This window comes from Topomyia yanbarensis, chromosome 3, assembly GCF_030247195.1.
Source record: "Topomyia yanbarensis strain Yona2022 chromosome 3, ASM3024719v1, whole genome shotgun sequence".
In the NCBI taxonomy this organism is placed as follows: Eukaryota; Metazoa; Arthropoda; class Insecta; order Diptera; family Culicidae; genus Topomyia; species Topomyia yanbarensis.
In genome coordinates, this window is record NC_080672.1 from 219,111,593 (window position 1) to 219,133,866 (window position 22,274).

Here is a 22,274-nt window from a genome sequence, read left to right on the forward strand (position 1 = left end):
TTCGAACAATTTGCAGAAACCCGCAATATTTTTCACTGAATTTATCAGCACTTCTGTTTTTTTCGGTACATAAACATTATCCAGTGAAATACTGACTGATTGTTCGGCAAAATTGTACCAACATTACCGAACCTCGTCAAAAACTTACAAAATAGGTACAGCAAATCATCTGTCAAGTCGCCAATTTCAGAGAAAACTGCTGACTGACCAGTATTTTTTGACGTTTGGAGAGAACGAATTGCGGAGAATTTGGTAACGGAATTGTTTTACTGAATTGATTTCCGAACGGTTTGCTGTTCAAAACCCCAGCAAAATATTACTGTACCCAGTAATATAAATTAAGTGTGTAGGTGTATGCAATGAGGGGTTGCTACTTTAAAATTGAAACTAGTTTAAAATTTCTTAACAAGTTGAAAATTGTCGGCAAGGTTCGTACCCCCCGGATCCTCTTCCTTGATCCGCCGCTGGTTTCAAGCGATATTTCAGTGTCGACACATAGTATCTCAAGATCGTTGCTGTCGATCCATTGTATGTATAAGCAAATCGTACTGAATATGTAATATTCATTTCCACCGTTGTATTGAACATAACCAACCATGGAATCGTAGTTTGGACAAATGTGAAAGGCACAATTGCACCACTAGGTGGATTAAAACAGGTTTTTATTTCATTCAATTTTTTAGTTTGAGTAAATTTATTCTATTAGTCTTATAACGGGTGCGCGAAGTTAAGCATAAATGCGTTAGGCATAAGTACGTTAGGCATAAATACGATACGCACAAGGGGCGTTAGGCATAATGGACGATTGGCCTAATATACGTTAGGCACAATGGACGAGTGGCATAATGTACGTTAGAATTAATGGACGATCGGCATAATTCACAAAAAAATTTAAAAATAATTGCAAGGTTTTCTTTATTGTAGAGATTTTAACCTTATGCTCATTTTGCGGGTTAGAAGCTTTGATGTATAATATTGCATACCTTCGATAGGCAGCAAAATGAAAAACACGAAACGCGATATTTATTGCTTGCCTTAATACAAATGAGATTGATTTTATTATTTTGTTTTATATATTTATTTGAAGCAGGTAAAAGCCTCCTGGAGCTAGGATTCATTCAAAATCTCTCTCCAACAGGCATAAAACCTCCTTATTTTAACAAACACATTGAATCTATTTTAGTTTATATTTATATTTATATTTATATTTATATTTATATTTATATTTATATTTATATTTATATTTATATTTATATTTATATTTATATTTATATTTATATTTATATTTATATTTATATTTATATTTATATTTATATTTATATTTATATTTATATTTATATTTATATTTATATTTATATTTATATTTATATTTATATTTATATTTATATTTATATTTATATTTATATTTATATTTATATTTATATTTATATTTATATTTATATTTATATTTATATTTATATTTATATTTATATTTATATTTATATTTATATTTATATTTATATTTATATTTATATTTATATTTATATTTATATTTATATTTATATTTATATTTATATTTATATTTATATTTATATTTATATTTATATTTATATTTATATTTATATTTATATTTATATTTATTTTTATATTTAACAATTTACGTCCATCTGACAATGAGTCTTAATGAACTAAATTACAAATAATTAACCTAAAGTGATAACAAACGATTTCTAAACTGTGCAGAACTAATGACGAAGTCGAAGTTGTCGGTAAAATCGTTGAAGCGACAGACCATTGCTAGTATCGGGCTGTTGGCAGCGTAGTTAGTGTTACGCATTTCAGTCTGCAGCAGTGTTCGAGGACGAAGGACACGGGTTGGTGCGTAGAGGTTAATTTGTGATAGAAGATCGGGAACATCATATTCGGCGAGAAGAAGCTTAGATACGAAGGTAGCTTGCGACGCGTGTCTACGATCTTCTAAAGTGTGCAGTCCTAGTAATCGACAACGGTCTTCGTATGGCGGCAAGTTCAGCGGATCATTCCAATGCAATTGACGTAACGCATATCTTATGAATCTGCGCTGGACGGCTTCAATTCTTTGGCTCCAAGTTGCATGGTAGGAGCACCAGACGACGTTTGCGAATTCCAATTGTGAGCGCACCAGCGAACAATACAACGCTTTGAAGCACAAAGGGTCCCGGAATTCGTTGGATATTTTGAACATTAAACCTAGTAGACGATTAGCTTTGTCAATGATCGCTGAGAAGTGATGGGTGTACGTTAGCCTTTCATCAAGGATGACGCCCAAATCTTTAACATGATCAACGCATTGCACTCAGCTGCAATCCAGCGATGTTGTAGTTGAAATTCTTGACGTTCAAGGTAAATAATATTGTTGATTGTGTAACTTACCCGTGTTCTAATCAGTGTTTTTCTGTATTTTAAACCGGTTTCACTACGTTCGACGTTTTAATCCTACGCCTCAACCTGTACTACGTCCGTCACATCTGGAGTACACTTATCCCGAGCCGCCAATTAAACGAATTCAACGAAAATATATTTCTGCTTTTTCCTGAGTAAGCTCAAACAATGGATGCCTCTTCGGTTTGTTTTGCTTGCACTTGCGAATTGGATAAAGCAGATGAAATCCTATGCAGCGGATTTTGTACATCTTCATTCCATCTAAAGTGTTTAAAACAATCTACTGCCATACGTGATTCAATCGCAAAATCTTCCAACCTATTCTGGATGTGCAATGCCTGTTCGAAAATGATGCAAAATGCTACTTTCGGCAAACCATCTCATCAACCAACAATGCCATGGACGCCATTAGTGTTGAACACAATAAGGCACTGTTGGAGCTTAGGAATGAGATGGAGCAGAATAGCGCAAAGATAAATAAAATTTTGCAGCACATTCCAGCCGTGCTAAACGAAAAAATCAGCCGTAAGGGTAGCTCCAGCAGCTCCCGAAAACGTCCCCGGACGGCGATTCTGATCACTCCTCTCCTAACGTTAATGAAGGCACCAAAGACATCGATTCCAACGTGAAAATTCCACTGGCAGTAAAAAAATCAGGCGAAGAACTGTTTTGGCTTTACCTGTCTGGTTTTGACCCGAAGGCTACAGAGGAAGACATACGAAATTTAGTGCAGCAAAACCTCAACACCAGCGAGACTGTTGACGTCCGTAAGTTAGTTCCCAAGGGCAAAAATCTTGAAGAACTTTCCTTCGTGTCGTTCAAAGTCGGAGTTGGATTACAGCTGAAAACGGTCTCCCTGTTAAAATCCTCCTGGCAGAAGGGAATAATCTTCCGTGAGTTTGATTTTCACACGCGATCTACGTTTCGGTTTCAATCACAACAGCAGATATCAAATAACAACAACAATCAGCACTACCCCGCTCACTGCATGTATCTCGCCAATGGCTAACACTAATCAGACGGTACACTCGCAATTAAAATCACAGAGCTCTGAATCCGGCCCGACTACCAATAACGAAACAAAACGTCCATTCACAATCTTTTATCAGAACACAAGAGGTCTCCGGTCAAAGACCCGGGAACTCTTCGGAGCCCTTTCGATTACTGATTATGACGTTGTGGTGTTTACCGAAACATGGCTCAACGACAATATACTTAATACTGAGCTGACCGATGAGTATGCAATATATCGTTGTGATCGAAATTCTTCCACAAGCCGGCACAGCCGTGGTGGTGGTGTTTTGATAGGCATAAAGAAAACAATCGAAGCAATATTGTAGCTATCGATGGGGCTGAGTCTCTAGAGCAGATTGCCGTTCGAGTCACATGTAGGATCGTATCTATCGTTATTTGTGTGATTTACCTACCACCAAATTCCGAGCTCGCTTTATATAAGCAGCATGCCGCATGTGTGGATAAGCTGCTCAATCACATTGATGATCGCACTAGGGTTGTTGTTCTCGGTGATTATAATTTACCGTTGCTGGAGTTTTGATGACGAAATCGGATGCTTTATCCCTAATAATGCATCCTCTGAGCACGAGCTATTGTTAGTCGAAACTATGATCGCTTCTGGTTTACAACAAGTAAACTACCTGACGAATGACAATGGAAGATTACTTGATTTAGCCTTTGTAAGTAGTGCCAGTGATTTTAAAATCATAGAACCACCCGAACCGCTAATAGAATTGGATCGTCATCATCATCCGTTTGTTTTGACCATTGAGACTCTTTACGGTTCACCAGTGATTGACGATGTAGATGTGTGGTATGATTTCAATCAATGCGATTATGACGAGCTAAATGCGAGAATCTCAAACATCAATTGGATTGAAATATTATCACTGGGTACTCTCGACGAGGCTGTGAACAGGTTTTATCGCGAATTGGACTTAATTTTCAACAACACATGCCTCTGAGAAGACGAAAGCGCCGTTGCACAAATAAACGCCCCTGGTGGAACGATGAGCTGCGCAATCTGCGAAATCGGTTAAGGAAGGCTCGTAAACGATTTTTCCGGAAAAGAGGTGAAGATGATAAATCATTTGTGCGAGATTTAGAGCGACAATTTCAATCATTGAATGCATCTTGCTTTCGATCATACGTTTCACGACTTGAGAGTAACATGAAGGACGAGCCGAAGCAATTTTGGTCTTATTTGCGGAACAAAACATCCACCCGTGGTTTTCCTGAAAACGTGAACTACCGTGACAGGACCTCAACGACACCTGCGGAGTCAGCAAATCTATTCTCGTCTTTCTTTCAAAGTGTGCTAAGTAATAACCCACCACCTTTGTCTGAATCGTACCTGAGTAGTCTGCCGACGTTCTTCTTGAATTTGCCTGTAACATCTTTCACCGAACGCGAAGTGTACACCAATCTACGTGGTGTTGACGGTTCAAAGGGACCAGGATCGGACGGAATACAACCATGTTTCGTCAAGGAATGCTCTTCATCGTTAGCTGTACCGATATCCATGCTTTTCAATCGCTCTCTCGGTGAAAGTATTTTTCCCGCCAAGTGGAAGGAGGCTTTAATAACACCAATTCATAAAGCCGGTAACGTCCATGACGTCATAAATTACAGGGGAATTTCAATCCTGAGCTGCCTCCCAAAAGTTTTTGAAAGTATGCTGTTAGATATTCTCTACCCTGCAGTAAAACACATCATCTCTACAGATCAGCATGAGTTTGTTAGAAAGCGCTCAACAACGACGAACTTAATGAGCTATGTGTCAACGCTGATTGATAAATGAGAGAAACGACAACAAATTGATGCAGTGTATGTAGATTTCTCCAAAGCCTTCGATCGCCTTCCTCATCAGCTAGCTGTTGAAAAGTTGAGGCGAATCGGATTTCCGGACTGGCTGACCAATTGGATCTTCTCGTACCTTACAAACCGCAGTGCATCTGTGCGACTTGGAACTGTACTTTCAGACCCATTCGACATCACATCGGGTGTACCTCAAGGGAGTCACCTTGGACCTCTTCTCTTCGTGCTCTTTGTGAATGACATTTGCAGCGAATTGACATCGTGTAAGGTGATGTACGCAGATGATCTGAAAATTTATCGCATCATAACAACTCTGGTAGATTGTTGTGCACTTCAGATGGACATAGATAGGATCATGAGTTGGTGTGATAGAAACGGAATGACTATAAACATTCAGAAATGCAACATAATCACATTCACACGAATACTCTCGCCAATTACGTTTGAGTATGCAGTGAGCGCTGCCCCAGTAAAACGAGTTTCATCAATCAAGGACCTTGGTGTTATACTTGACCGTAAGCTACGTTTCATCGAACACTTTAATGCAGTAACTGCAAAAGCCTACGCAGTACTAGGACTCATCAAACGAAACACCCAAGATTTCAACGACGTCTACTGCCTGAAGGCACTGTACATTAGTCTGGTACGCAGCATTTTAGAGTATGGAGTTATCGTTTGGGCCCCGTATCACACCGTACACATTAATCGCATAGAACGGGTGCGAAAGAGTTTCGCCCGGTATGCCCTTCGACGGCTTCCCTGGCGAAATCGATTTGAACTACCACCGTATGAGCATCGTTGTGCTCTTATCAACCTGCCTACGCTACGAAACAGGAGAGTTTTTCTGCAGGGACTTTTTGTGTTCGATCTTCTCGCTGACAACATTGACTGCCCTCTGCTTCTCGCTAAGCTGGACTTCAACGTTCCTGGTAGGTCTCTGCGGAGAATGGACTTCTTTCGGCGCTCTACTCATCGCACGCAGTACGGCCAGAATAACCCGGTAGATGTTTGCTGTCAGCTCTTCAATAGCGTTTTTCATCATTCTGACTTTAACTTAAGTAGAGAAATCTTCAAATTGAAAATAGGTTTAAGTTAGTATAGTATTTCAGTCTGTACGAAAATTTATTAATTCGAAGACAATATATTAATTCATTAATTCAAATTAAACATGTTCCTCGTTCGATGAAAGCTGATAACAAAGCATTTAGCAACACTAAGAACCATCATGTTTCTTTTACACCAACTATAAAAGGTATCAACGAGATACTTTAGCTCACGGCAATCGGTTTCTTTCCTTATAATTAGAAATATTTTCACGTCATCGGCGAAGAACAGTTTCCCTCCACGCATTAAGACGAAAGCCACATCATTCACGAACAGTGAAAACAGTAGCGGACCAAGTGTGCTACCTTGAGGAACTCCAGAATGGTTGGAAAAGGACTCAGATTCATTGTCACCAATTTGAACAACGACTTTACGGTGAACAAGGTATGATCGAAGCCAACGGCAGAATCGGGCAGTGCATCCAAGTTTATCAAGCTTCGTTAGCAGTATCTCATGGTTAACAGTGTCGAAAGCAGCCTTAAGATCTGTGTAGATCGTGTCCACTTGCAGTTGCTTGGACATTTGTTCCGTACAAAAGGATGTGAAGGAGACCAGGTTCGTCTCCACCGATTGACCGGGAAAGAATCCGTGCTGACAAGTGCTTATGTAATGTTTACTAGCAGAGAACAGCACCTCGTTGACAAGTGATTCGAAAATTTTTGACTTGACTCTCAGCGAAGTGATTCCCCGGTAGTTCTCGATGTTGCCTTTGTCACCTTTCTTGTGTACCGGAAACATGACTGAACACTTCCAACAACATCATCGGGGAATTTTTGCAGCTGAAATGACACATTGAAAAGGTGCGTCAGTGGAATCGCTAAAATATCCGAACATTTTTTCAGAACAGCTGAAGGCATTACACCTAGTCCTGGAGCATACGACGATTTCGTTTTTTGTATTGCAGAGAGAACCGATTGTTCTGAAATGGTGAATACATCCATATCCGCCGCACCAACGGGAACATCACGGGACGCGTTTTCGAGCTCGATGGCAGTTGGCGCATCAGTAGTGAAGACACTCGAGAAGTAACTGGCAAATAGAGAACACTTTGTCGCCGTCGTAGTCGCTACTTCGCCATTGTAAACCATCCTATACGGAAGACCCGTTTCCTTCCTCTTCGTATTAACAGAAGTCCAGAAGCCCTTCGGATTTCGTCGTAAGTTTTGTTGGATGTGGTTCACATATCCTTTGTACAGCAGTTTATTATAACAGCGGTACTCATTACTGGCTATTACGAAAAAGCGCTTGAGAATAGGGCATCGTCGATTTGTGTACGCACGTAGAGCTTTGGCACGAATGCGTTTCAGATTCCGAAGCATTGCGTTCGACTAGGGAGGCTTCCTGGGAAGTTGATAATTTGGAACAGATTTTTCAACACAGTCAAGGAGTAATCGGTTATAGAGATCAACTGCAACATCTACATCCACTTGATCAAGTAGTACACTCCAGTCAATCAGCAACAGTGAGCGGCGTAGAGCTACTAGATCAGTTTTGCGAAAATTACGACGATTCACAGCTAAAGCTTCTTCATATAGTGGTGAACTAATGGTGGAAATGGATATTTCTAAAGCGGGATGATAGTTATCCAAAGGAACGATCGCACTGGAAGCTTCACTCACTGAACACTCAGGCAAAGCATTCTCATTGACGAAGACAAGGTCAAGAAAACGAGATTGATGGTTGGAAACCGTGCTTACTTGACTTAGTCCGTGAAAAGCCGTCCCGTCCAGAAGTAAGCGGCTGGCAGGATTTGTTGTCGAGGATAACGGGTTAGGGTAAGCGTACCCACGTCCAGATGACACCCACATGAGTCCTGGTTGGTTGAAATCGCCAAGGACTATCATCACATCGTTTGTATCTGCCTGAGAAGAAGCGCGCTCTATGGAGTCTAGGTGGAACTGCGTAATAGAACAATCAAGTCGTTTTTCTGGAGGAATGTAAACAACTCCAATAAAGTAGTTCTTCGTTTGCGTAGTTATCTTCGTCCAAACTGCTTCAATGCTTGATGAACTATCCACACCAAACTCACAGGAGGTAAGTGCGGAAGAAACAGCGATTAAAACTTCCCCGCCGCGACCATGGGTACTGTTACGAGCACCTCGATCCGCACGATAAACCGCGTAAGAATCCCCGAAGAGCTGCATCGATGTAATACGATCATCAAGCCAAGTTTCCGTTAGAACGAAAATATCGTAGTCACCGTCAAGAGCAGCCAAGTACAAGTCCTCGATTTTCGTCCTGAGCCCTCTGACGTTTTGGTAATACAACCGCAAACCATCGACGCCATGTGCAAAGCTTCCCGACAAATTGCAAGGACATGATGTACCCGATGGCAAGCTGGAAACCAGAAGGTTTTCAGGAAGCGGATCGTCATTTAAAGCAAAATACTCGCCTGAGAAGGGAGTTGGGAAGACCCCCTCACGACCTCCGAACGCAGGGCCGGGACGACTAAGCTGGTCGCTGGCTGGTAGCACGACTGCGTCGGAGCGCTCGGGGGCTTCCGTTACGTGCAATTTATCGGTTGTGCGTCGAGTAATACACACAGGCTGTATATCCGTATGTCAAGCATTCGGTTTGCTTCGTTAATTTGTGCAAAGATTTCTTCAAGTATATACAGTAGAATAAAATTTTGATCGAGTTTGATCAGCTTCTGTTAAATTCTGTTGAGTGATACTTCAATATGGTAATTTATGCCTAACGTCCACTAGCCAATCTTCCATTATGCCTAACATCCATTATGCCTAACGCCTTTAGGCCTAACATCCATTATGCCTAACGTACGTATGCCAAACGTCCGTATGCCTAACGTACTTATGCCTAATGGGGTACATCGTCTTATAATTATTTCTAAATGTAGTTTAAATTTTCATTTAATGAGCTAATCTAATTTGATTCGTGTATTTTATAATTTTGATTTACATTAGTCATTCTACTCATTCTAGGAATTTGTACACCTTTTATTTCATTTTTTGCTTTATTTTTTTATTTCGTTCGTTTTTATTGATTTTCTATAATTTATTCAGTTTATTCGAGATTTTATTCGTGCAACGGTTTTCAATCCACCTCTAGTTGAGTGCCTACTTCGCATGAGTTCTGCAAACTAATGAATGATCCAACAGTGATATGTGCAAGAAATTTCTCATCTCACTGCTAGGTGGATTAAATCGTTGTTTTCGATTATAGAGGTTTTAACCTTAAAGTCATTCGCCTCTTCGGGTTAGAAAAATCTTTTATGAAAAATTTCTAACCCTATGTGTTGGGTCGGGACTCGAACCCAGGTGCGCTGAGTACAAAGCAATTAATTTACCAACTACGCTACGCCCACCCCCTACCAAAGTGTTCAAAATTTAGGAAATCTACTTGGTATGCTCGAAAACAGAATATTGCCCACAACTTCCACAAAAGAAAATTTTTGGCAACCAAAACACATTGGATAATGGGTTTCACATAACTTGAGGTACATAACAAGAGGCAGCGCTATATGTCTAATAGAAACGGAGAAAAAGGGGATTCCGCCAACTTACCCCAACCGCCAACTAGCCCCGGGCTCCCCTATTTTTATTCCAACAAGTGCAGTGTTAAGTGCAACCATAGAGTTTTAATACGATCGAGTAATGTGTTAAGTAGTGCCTTTCCTTGCAATTGATCACATCCAGTAGCAAGGTGTCCAAAATTCAGTCCAGTTGTTGTTTGCAGATTGTTTTGAGTGGTCCAGCCGAGGAGTTATATTTTTCAGCGAACATTTATAAAAATTGCCGGCCACCAACAGCAAATTTCCCACACCAAGGGACACTTCAAGGCCTAAACAACAACGACCATCCAAAATGAACTAAGATTAACAAATTAGCAGAACATTACTAAGAAAGATAGCCAAAGAATCTAAATTTAACGGTTTGGGTGCTAACACTTTTGTCTTCCCAAAATACGATATTAGAAACCATAGCGGAGTGTATCAGTTAAATGCATCTCGTAGGCTCGTTACCCAATATGCTGAAATTCCTATTCAGCTGAAAAAGAATTAGGAATTATTTTCGCGTTTTTGCCTTTCTCATATAGAAAGGTTATGCAATCACTCTGAAAAACTTCAGCCTAATCCCGGCCCGGAGGGCCGAGTGTCATATCCCATTCGACTCAGTTCGTCGAGATCGGAAAAAGTCTGTATGTGTGTATGTGTGTGTGTCTGTGTGTATGTATGTGCGTATGTGTCAAATAATTTCACTCATTTTTCTCAGAGATGGCTGGACCGATTTGCCCAAACTTAGTCTCAAATGAAAGGTGCAACCTTCCCATCGGCTGCTATTGAATTTTGGATCGATCGGAATTACGGATTTAAGAGTGCGGCCACACAGAAACTTCTCATATAAACTATAGGAAAAATTAAAAATAAAATTTTTATTTTTGATGCTAAATGTCTTCAAGGTGCATGAAACGTCGAGATTTGATACAAACTCGAAAAAAAAATTTGACGACGATTCACTTTTTTGGATTTTGGCACATTTTTGCCTTTCTCATATAGAAAGGTTATGCAATCATTCTGAAAAACGTCAAACTAATTTTTTTGACTCGCATAAGGTTTCTGGATTTTAACAGGGGCGTAGTTGATGGTTTACGGAGAGGGGTTACACCCCCCTCTACTGTTCACTCCCCTCCCTTAAAAATCTCCTTAAATCACCCCTCAGACCACCACCCCATCCAGCCCTCATACCACTCCCTTTCAACGCCATCATCTTTGAACCACCACTATATCACAAAGCATACCAATTTAAGCTGGAGAGTCACACACCCACCCCCGCATGACAAAATAAGTTAGCAAGCAGACAACATTGATCTAATGCTGATTAGGCTAATGAAGTATGATATTTTTTATTTCAAGTGTTTCACCGTCGACACGTAGCTCATCAAGTTCGTGGCTGGCAAGCCATTGTGTATAAGTGCAAAGTGTACTAAGAATGTAATGTACGTTTCCACAATTATGTTGAACATAAACAGCCTTCGTGCCATAGTTTAGAGCAATCAGAAAGGCACAATTGCACCGCTAGGTGGATTAAAACAGGTTTTTCGACCTGTCTTCGGAAATTCGTTTTTCGTCAAATTATCAAACATTTCGCAACGAAAATTTAGGAAAATGTTCATGTAGTTCGTTACAGAAAACCTATCTGTCTTTCAATTCCCATAACGTTGGTTTTTACTTAGTCTTACATTTATCGAAAATAGCGAACAAAATCGATACAGTAGATCTTTGCAGCACATTTAATAGTCTTACCTGAATAGCGATTGTCCGTGTATTGCTAAACTTATGAAACTCATGCCCGGCGTATTGGCAATCCACAACTGAATTTCACGTGGTTCATTTTGAACTGGGAAAGATAAAGAATGTTAGCTATCTCATCGAAGACAAAAATTTCCTGTAAGATAAATCATTATCATATTCATGTTATGTCTGAGTAATTTCAAGCCAGATTCAGAACTCAATGTTTTATTCCTTCGATCATTTTACTCGTATTCTTTAGCGAACTACAATCAACACGAAAACATTTTTAATTACAGATAAATCGCAAACTATTCGACGCATGAAAAACATTAAAAAATTTAAGTTGCCTTTTCCCTATGAGCTCACCAATTTTTTTTGATTTTTCATAATTTTCAATCTGAATACAACCAGATTGTGTAGATTTTTTTTTTAAATTCTGTTTTTTACAGCTATTCGAAAGTAAAATAGATGGTGAATATCTACAAAATCAATATTAATCAGTGCTTTTCAAATAATTATATTTTTTCAGTTATGGTTCCGATCAACGACAAACGTAAATAGAACTGTTTCTCTAGCTTTAAAATAGCCGTAAAATATTCCATAAAAAAACAATTGTTTTCCAATTGTATATCGAATTGTATTATTAGTTTGAAGAAGCTGTATTTTTTTCCTCTAATTGCTATTTTCCAGTATAGCAAATGTTAAAAAATAGAAAATGGCACCGCCAAGCTAAACATTTGCGTTACCATCATCGGGGGTTACTTTACGCCACGGGGGCTACTTTACGGCAAAAATGAAGAATTATGCTTGAGCTTCTAGTTAAAATTTAACATTTTATTTTGACAAAAGCAAAACATAGTTTTAATTGCTGGTTCAACACAAATATAAAAATTGGATATAGGTTTAAGAAAATGATTGCAAGTAATCGTAGTAGGCGATGAAGCTGAAACATAAAATATACGCAAAAACATTGTAACTTATAGTGCACTACACTGGTGTAGTCGGTGCTGCACTCATTCAAACTTGGGTGTAATCAGTGTATCTCTTTTTTTTGTACTACACCGGTGTAGCACCAGGTGAAAACGAAAACGCCATTAACTTCTCTAGGAAAAGTGTGATATACTAATCAAACTAATAAATAAGAGGATATAGATTACGTAAAATTAACCTGGTAATGCAATTATTTGTGTTCGCACTTTTTATCCGTATTTTTGGGTGTTTGGTAATTGGTGACTGTAGAGAATAAATGATTATGTAATAAAACTAAAACAAATAATTAAATAAATGTAATAAATAAAACTAATGAAATAAATCGAACTATTACAATTTGTATATAATGAGTTAACACATATTAATAATTATCTAGCTTTCTATGAAGCCATTATATTCCTTCATACATGTTGGGACTGCAGTCAGTAAATGATCAAAGCGTGCGAACATACCATGTTTAAATGGGTTAACAACGAACTTGGTATGAAAATTCATTCACTTGAAGAAATTCAGGAAGAACAGTTCAGTTTTTCCATTGCGCAGAATTTAGGTTCGGTCACTACATTAGCGCAGTCGAAGCTCTGAAAGGTGAGTTAAATGAATTAAAACGCCTACAAAAACAAAAAAAATTGTTTCACAAATGTGAATGTGAGCGAGTGGTCTCACAGATTGAGGATAATTTCAGTATCGTGCGATAGGTCACGAATACTGTTAAATTACAGATTCTTGCGAAAGGTCAAGATCTTGTCACGAGTACTGTTAAACTAGATTCTTGCGAAAGGTCAAGATCCTGTTTTCTAACGTTGCTTCTGCGGTTGGTTGGACAGCTCACAAAATTCGCCTAGCTTAGGGGCAAATTAACAAAAAAAAGAGAGAAAAGATCATACTCTTGCGCTAGGCCAAGATATGAACACACCAACTTTTATTTCGATAAATATGTTACCTTGCCAACCGTTCTCTTAGCTCATTTTTAAAAGTACATGTAATGTTCATATAAAAGAATAGGTTTTTCAATGAAGTAATGGAACTGTGATTACTTCCATACATTGTAGATTCTTGCGATATGTCAAGATTCTGTTTTTAACATTGCTTCCGCGATTAGTCGAGCAGATGTTGAAATTTGTTTGGCTCAAGAGCAAATTATAATTTAAAAGAAGAAGAAGAAGTACCTTCTCTTGTGATGTTGTCTTGCCTTCCGTTTTTCTTGGTGCTACATAATTCTCAAACTTAGATGGAATGTTCATATTATTTTTAAATAATGGGTTCTCCATGAAGTGAAAGATTTTTTTTGCCTCGATATATTACAGAAAGGCGTAATAATGAAGCCGCAAAAATTGTCGGTGTTGCAACGCTATCAAAAAAGCGCAAAGCTGAATGCACTCACACAAGAACTACAGGACGAGAAAATGCTCAACGCACAATTAGCTGAGGAATTAAAGAAGATCCGCGAAGAAAAGAATACACTTGAAGCGAACATTGGAATACTTCGTACCGCTACTGATAAAGACAACAATGATGATAGTGTTGTTGATTTTGAGAAAGAAGTGGGAATGTCAAGTACTAGACGTGAGGGAGTGACTCTGGATGAGTCCCGTTTCGTATCTTCAGTTAACCAGCTGTCGGTCTCCTCCATCAGTGTCCCCGAATGCAAACCGTTAGCGGACGACGAAGAAATCCACCGTCACACTTTCAAGCTTTGGAAAGACCTTTTGGTAGATTCATTGAAATTAGCGGGTATTGCTGACGAAACAACTATGTTCACAATTTTCAAAGTCAAAGCTGGTCAACGCTTATTGGAGAAATTTAGAAACACGAAGTCCGAAGAGGGAGCACCGGATCCCGTCTCTGAACCATTTAAAAATGCTTTATACCGTTTAAAATCCTATTTCGGTTCATGCTCCGATGTCATTCTGCAGCGTCGTAAATTGGCGTTAATGGTACAGAAATCAGGTGAATCCGATTTAACATATATCACGAGAGTTGGGTCCACCGCTCGTCTATGTGACTTCGGCGCTGAGAAAGAATTCGAAGAGATTATTGGGACTATCGCAGAACATGCGTGCAGCAAGGAGGTACGCACTACAGCTTTAGAGATATTAAGTCGCAAAGGAACGTTTACTGATTTCGTCGATAAGGTTCGTGAAATCGAAGCAATTCGCATTAACGAGGAATTCTTCAAAAAAAACATGGTAAATTCGAACAAGGAATCATAGCACCGGTCAGCGCCGATTTTCCCACCAATACAGATCGTCACCAAAAAAATTATCAGCGCTTTGAAACTCGTGGTAAACCCTACCGACGCAATCAGACATATCGAGGTGAATTACGTTACAAGCAAACGGATAGATCGAGCAACTCCAGAAACGGGGAATTCAGTCGCCGCGAATTTACAGAAATACTGATCCTAATCATGAAGATCGATGTTGGAGATGCAGTAGTGTATACCACAGATCATCAGAATGCGAAGCTGTAGACAAATTTTGTAGAAGATGCGGGCAAATCGGCCATATTCAACGTGCATGTCGTTACAGAACTACAGACAAAAAAGGCCGGCTGATGAAAATAGCGGAGAATTGAACAAAAAGCCGCTAAAGATAGCAACCGTAGAGAAAATGGAGGAAATTCTTTCAAGAGTTGAACCTGATGTGAGTGATTTAAATGATAATTAAATTTTGCAATATTGTAGCTTAGTTTTCTAATAATGTAACTAAATAATAAACTTAAATAAAAATAAATATTTCAATGGTGATAGATAATGAAGTCTGAACCAAATCGTGTGGAAATAATAGCATCAATTGCTGAATGTACTGATGGAAGTATAATTACGGCAAGAGTGGCTGGAATGCATTGCGAATTCTTAATAGATTCGGGAGCTCAAGTCAACACATTTACAGAAGATATGTTCTATAAGCTAAGAAGTAACTCTCAATATAGCTCTGGGATTCTCAATATTCAAAAAGGATCCGACCGCCCTTTGAAAGCATATGCTACAGAAGGTGAAATAAATGTGTCGGCCACATTCGAAGCCTATTTATATATATCTGAGAATAGACCGGTTCTGTTGGAAAGGTTTTATGTCGTTAAAGCGTTTCGTGTGCTGCTAAGCAGATCAACAGCTACAAGGTAAAGTGAATAGATTTGATTAACGGGTCACGATACTTTTCATAAAATCAATTGTAGGTACAGCGTTCTGATGCTTGGTCTGAGTGTCCCAATATCAGTGGAATCAAACACGAACTTCTGCTTCCACTTTGACGATATAGCTTCAATCAATATGAATGAAAAATTTCTCAAGTTTAACATTCCTCCAGTAAAGATCAATTACAAAAAGGCAGAATTGCCGCGTCGTAATATTTACATGAATATCCCACAAGCAATGAAACCGCTTGTTGAAACCAGGCTCAAACATCTGGTAGCTGCTGATATAATTGAGAGAGTTTCAGAGAACATGGACACATCGTTCTGTTCATCTATGCTTGTTGTCCCAAAGGGTAAAGATGATATTCGTTTGGTGATTGATCTCCGAGGACCAAATCGTTATATCTACAGAACACTGTTTTGTATGCCAACTCTTGAAACTATTCTCACAGATCTTCATGGAGCAACATGGTTTTCGACAATTGACCTGTCAAATGCGTTTTTCCACATTGAACTCGACCAGGGCTCCAGACACCTTACGAACTTTTTCACGGAATTCGGCATGTTTCGTTGTGTGAGACTTCCGTTTGGGTTATGCAATGCCCCAGATCTATTCCAGGAAACGTTACAGAGGATAATTCTACATGAGTGCAAAGGCGTGAAGAATTACTCAGACGACATCTTAGTGTATGGCAAAACAAAGGAGGAACACGACGCCAACTTACTCTGACCTGCTTGTTTGTGATCTGAGCTGCTGTCGATTATCGTTTAAAATCATTGCGTGATCGCTCTCTACATTGTACTTAGTGTTATCTTTTCTTGACTCCAGTTGAAGTGCACTCTTTCCGGATCAAATATTTGCATCATCGGTAGTATTTGATGATAAAAAGTCGATTTTCTGCGTTGTAAAACGAACGATCGATATTTGCTGCCATTTGACACTACTACATCTATACGGTGATACAATTAGACGCTACAGAACGTAAGTCGCCACCCGCCTAGTATTGGACAAGTCGTGCTAGCTGAAGATGTTTTGTTGTAAATGTGCTCTGCCTATTGCGGCCGGTGACGAGATGATTGCCTGCGATGGATTCTGCTCGGATCAATATCATGCCAAATGTGCTACACTAACAATAGCAGAGGTAAGAAGCTGCAATAAGCACAGAAATATCTGGTGGATGTGTAGCCCCTGTACAACGATCCTGGTCGATGTTCGCAAGATTCAAACTTTTCGAGATAAACGTGAAACGATCGCCGATGCCGCTTCACTTACCCCTGCTAGTGCTGCTACTGTGTCTGTTAATGTAGACACTCAAACAGAAAAACCCAGTGCTGATTTTATCGAAGAAGTGACAAATATGAAATATGCAATAACTGCTATTCAAGAATCGATTGCCGAAATTACCCGTTCGCGCGATGATAGATTTTTATTCGCTGAAGAAATTTCACCACTGGCCCAAACAATACCGCAGATGTCGTCTACTCGTTTGCAACAAGGGTGTAGGGTTGTTCGTGAAATGACTAATGCTTCGGAGACGAGCAATTTTTGCTGGTTATTCTTCACTCGCGTCAAAAATACAGCGAATGAAAGAGATATTTCAATCTTGGTTGCCGAATCGCTTGGGACAAATAATGCAATCGTGAAAAAGCTAGTACCTGAATGGAAGGATCAGTCATCGATGCCATACATTTCATTCAAGGTAGGAATCGACGCGAGATTGAAAAACGCTGCATTATCTCCATCGACGTGGCCAAAAGGAATCTGTTTCCGAGAATTTTACGAGAAATTCGAAATATGGGAGCCGCCGCAACGCTGAAATTTGTTATAAATTTTACTATGAAATATTGCTTAATGTTGTGTAGTGTTGTTTCTTTATTTGTTTTATTATTATTTGTAATCAAGTAGAGTTAGACTAGTTTAAGAAACAGTCTGTATGGCACAAACAGTCAAAGACGAAGAAATAAATTTAAAAAAAAAAAATTTAAAAGAGGTGTTAGCTCGCCTGAAAGAACATAATGTACGATTGAATAAGTCAAAGTGCGTATTTGCAAGTCAAAAGGTGAGGTACATTGGCTTATTCCTAACGTCGGAAGGATGGATGGTTCAAAATGAAAAGATGGGGGCGATTAAGAACTTCAGAACTCCTGCTACTTGTTCGGAAGTAAAAAGTTTCCTAGGTTTGATAACATTTATGGACAAATTCATTGTTCATAGAGCGGAAAGAGCGAAACATTTACACGCTTTAGCTAATTCTAACAAATTTTTATGGACTGAATGATGAGTTTGTTTCTTTGCAAAATAATTTATTAAGTAACATCAAGCAGCTCGGATATTATAGCGCAACCGATGTGACTGAACTATATGTCGACGCATCTCCCATTGGTTTGGGAGCTATCCTTGTTCAGTTCAACGAAAAGCAAGTCCCAAGAATTATCGTTTGCGCTTCTAAAACACACATATGCCTATTTAATCTAAGATTGGGGCTACTTTGCGCCAAGCTTTACTTAGGTCTGTATTACACAATCTGAATATTTTATTTAAAATGTGCTCCAATTTTGGGATTTGATTCTAATTTAAAGCAGATTTTTATTAGCATACTAGTTTGACTGTTTTGAAAAATAACAATTATCGATAGTTTGCAAATTAAGTAATGTAATTGCAATGGAGCAAACATATCCAGTGACACAATTTCATATTCGTACACCTCTAATGTAACTCCGCTAGCGAATGACGGATCTCAATAGTAGCATGTCTGTAATAACCTACGTACTTGGAACTATTGAGAACCAGAGCTACAGGTCCAAAGCCCTGGTAAAGGAGGATGGTTGTGATGATCTGGGCCGCGGTCACCACGTAAAGCAAAAAAAGGTCATAACCCCTTGTCCAAGGCGTGAAGCGCCCCGTGCCGAGGTATGAGTGATCGAGGGGGTGAAAAAGATGCTCGATCGTTAACGGAGCCTGTGGGGTACATGGGCAACCCCCACAGTAAGTGTCCCTTACCACGTTAATGCGGAGCTATGGCGTGGCGGACCTTTCCTTCTCGCGCTACTCGTGGGATCAATGAGCGACGTGAAAAATAATAAAAACAAACAAACGGAGGTGCCGAACCCCTTTGCTAAAGGTGGTTTGATGAGGTCTCCCCCCAGTGGGGAGAGCAGTGAAGCGACGGGGGCTGTATCCGACAACACCAGTGACCCTCCCCCTCCTGGTGGAGAAAATAGCCCTCCCAACCCGCTGGATGGACCACTAGCCGCGATGCGTAAAGTGGTGGAGCAGCTCAATAGTATAATCGAGTTCACTAACGCGAAGCAAAATATCAGCAAGGAGCTGAAACAGAGCCTGCTGGTGCTCCGGAAGGCTGTTCATGTCGCAAGGCAGGAACAGTAAGCTTACGCCAAGAGGATGGAATGTCGAGAAAAGTCCGACAGAGGAACCCAGACAGTGGCCTGCAAGAGGGAGGGAAGAGAGAAGACCGACATAGGTATCCAGACAGGGGCCTTCCCCTTCCCCTTCTATGGAGCAGCCAAGTCGCTCGAAGCGGCGGCTGAGTTCCCCTCGCAAGCGCAAGACGACGTCAAACGCAAAGCGCCCTAGGAAGTCACCAGGCGAGGGTGCAAAAACCAACACCATACGGCATGCAACCGTCACTGCCAAACGCCGTTTGGTCGAGGTAAACCGAAGCGAAAATGACCCCGCCGGGCAGAAAGTAGATACCAGCAACTCGGCGCAACCGGGGCAGGGCGGCATAAACCCCTGGACGCTGGTCACTAAGAAGAAGCCGACACCGACACCGGATGCACCGCGGCCCGCGTAGAAGGCCAAGGACAGAGGCGAGGTCTTGTGGTTAAAGACCGACAAGGACAAATATGCCGACGTCCTAAAGTCGATGAGGGCGGCAGAAAGCCTCTCGACCCTCGGGCAAGACGTGCGTAGCGTGTGACGCACCAATACAGGCGAAATGCTTTTGGTTCTGAAGCGAGGCGCACAATCCAGTACAGTGTATAAGGCCTTGGCCCAAGAGGTCCTGGGTGAATGCGCCCAGGTGAGGTCGTTAGGGGCGGAAATGACTCTCCAGTGTAAGCATCTGGATGAGTTCATGACCGCAGACGATGTCGCAACAGCCGTCAAGGAGCAATGCGACGTGACAATCGAGCGGGCCTCTGTGCGCTTAAAAGGGGGACCCTCTGGCACCCAAGTAGCCTACTTCAGGCTACTGAAAGCAGATGCCAAAAATGTTACCGTGATAGGTAAACTGAAGATCGATTGGTCAGTATGCCCAATTAGCATACCCGGCCATAAGTCGTACGAATGTAAGGGGCATAAGGAGCGGGGCTGCACTAAGGCGCATACATGCCTTATCTGCACCGCTAAGAAGCAAGCCTCGGTCTCGGAGTCGAGGACAGATGTCGCCCTCCTATCAGACCCGTACAACATCCCTGCCGACAACGGCAATTGGATGTCGGACGGGTCTGGGATGGTGGCAATCTGTACAACGGGACGGTTCCCGGTTCAAGAGGTAATATACTCCTCCGCCGAGGGTGTGGCGATTGACAAGATCATGGTGTGTTCTATTGTAGCTGCTACGCTCCACCAAGGTGGCCCATAGAACAGTTCAACCAGATGATCGACAGGCTCTCGTTAGACCTAGTGGGCCGGAAACCGGTAGTTATAGCGGGAGACTTTAACGCTTGGGCAGTAGAGTGGGGCAGCCGCTGTACATATAGCAGGGCCCAAGCGCTAATGGAGCGCTTGCGAAACTCGACGCTGTGTTAGCCAATAACGGCTCCGCTAGCACATTCCGTAGAAACGGGGTGGAGGCGTGGATTGACGTAACATTTGCCAGCCCGAGTCTGGTTCCAGGCATGGAATGGAGGGTATACGAAGACTACACCCATAGCGATCATTTGGCAATCCGCTTTAGGATCAACTATGGTGTGCAGCATCTGAGGGCGGGAGATCCCTGTCAGGTTCGCGGGTGGAAGTTCAATCACTTCGACAGCGAAGCTTTCACCCTAGGACTGGAAGCCATTCTATCACGCGCATGCGACGCCACTATGCCGAGAAAAACCCTGCCAAGAAACTGCAGATGCCCGGTATGTTGGTGGAGTGCCGAGATTGCAGCTCTACGATCAGCCTGCCTCAGAGCTAGACGTAGGATACAAAGAGCCCGCACCGAGGATGCAAGAGAGAACCGCCGTGAAGTGTTTTGAGCTGCGACACTGGCCCTTAACTAGGCCATTAAAAGCAGCAAGAGAGCGTGTTTCGACAACCTGTGTGAGCGTGCCAACGCGAATCCGTGGGGTGACGCCTACAGAATCGTGATGGCCAAGACCAAAGGGGGCTCTTCACCCCCAGAACGGTTTCCGGACCGGTTGGCGACGATTATCGAATCACTCTTCCCGTCTCGAGCCACAAGCCTTCTGGCCACCTGCACTACGAGACAATGCGGGCACGGCCGAAATGGTGGCTCCAGTGACGAATGAAGAACTACTCGCAGTGGCTAATTCCCTAGCAATGAACGAAGCTCCAGGGCCGGATGAAATTCCAAACAGCGCTCTCAAGGCAGCGATCATAACGAACCCGAACATGTTCAGGCTAGCTATGCAGAGATGCATTGACGAGTACCGCTTCCCCGATAGATGGAAAAGGCAGAAATTGGTGTTGTTGCCGAAGCCTGGGAAGCCGCCAGGCGACCCATTGGCGTACAGACCAATCTGTCTGATCGACACGACTGACAAATTGCTTGATTATCCTCAACAGGCTAACCCCGTACACAGAAGGTACGGACGGTCTGTCAAGCAACCAGTTTTGCTTTCGGAAGGGTAAGTCCACGGTGGACGCTATCAACTCAGTGATAAAAACTGCCGAGATAGCGATCCAACGAAAAAGGCGAGGTATTCGATACTGTGCGTTAGTGACACTTGACGTGAAGAACGCATTCAACATCGCTCTCGTTACACCAGTTTAGCCTACCGGTGAGTCTGTACCGGATCCTGGAAAGCTACTTCCAGAACCGCGTACTGCTATACGAGACCGATGCCGGTCAGAAAAGGGTTCCGATTACCGCCGGAGTTCCGCATGGCTCGATCTTAGGCCCGGTGCTATGGAACCTCATGTATAACGGGGTTCTGAGACTGAAGTTCCCAAGGTAAGATCGTCGGCTTTGCCGACGACGTAACCTTGGAGGTCTATGGGGAGTCAATCCCTGAGGTAGAACTAACTGCAGAACACGCGATCAACACGGTGGAGGAATGGATGAGCGCGAGAGGCCTGGAGCTTGCTCAGCATAAGACGGAGGTAGTTATCGTCAACAACCGCAAGTCGGCACAACATGCAGTTATCCATGTGGGAGTAGTCGTGATGACCTCACAGCGAAGTCTGAAGTCTCTCGGAGTCATTATAGACGACAAGCTGACCTTCGGCAGCCACGTCGACTATGCATGCAAGAGAGCGTCGACTGCTGTTGCGGAACTATCGAGGATGATGTCCAACAGCTCAAAGGTGCGCCAGTAGACGTAGGTTACTGGCAGGCGTTGCCGTATCTATCCTCAGGTACGG

The 22,274-nt window shown here is 41.6% G+C and overlaps 2 protein-coding genes across 2 annotated transcripts in view; one reads left to right on the plus strand and one right to left on the minus strand.

Annotated features, from left to right (window-relative positions):
• The window catches only part of LOC131693880 (uncharacterized), a 517,149-nt gene that overhangs the window by 183,359 nt on the left and 311,516 nt on the right, over nt 1-22,274 (minus strand). The window contains exon 3 of the mRNA XM_058982138.1: nt 11,600-11,693. Coding sequence (XP_058838121.1) covers nt 11,600-11,693 — 94 coding nt within the window. The remainder of the gene's footprint in view (nt 1-11,599; nt 11,694-22,274) is intronic.
• LOC131693881 (coiled-coil domain-containing protein AGAP005037) overlaps nt 1-22,274 on the plus strand; it is a 1,201,847-nt gene that overhangs the window by 42,628 nt on the left and 1,136,945 nt on the right. The window lies entirely within an intron of this gene.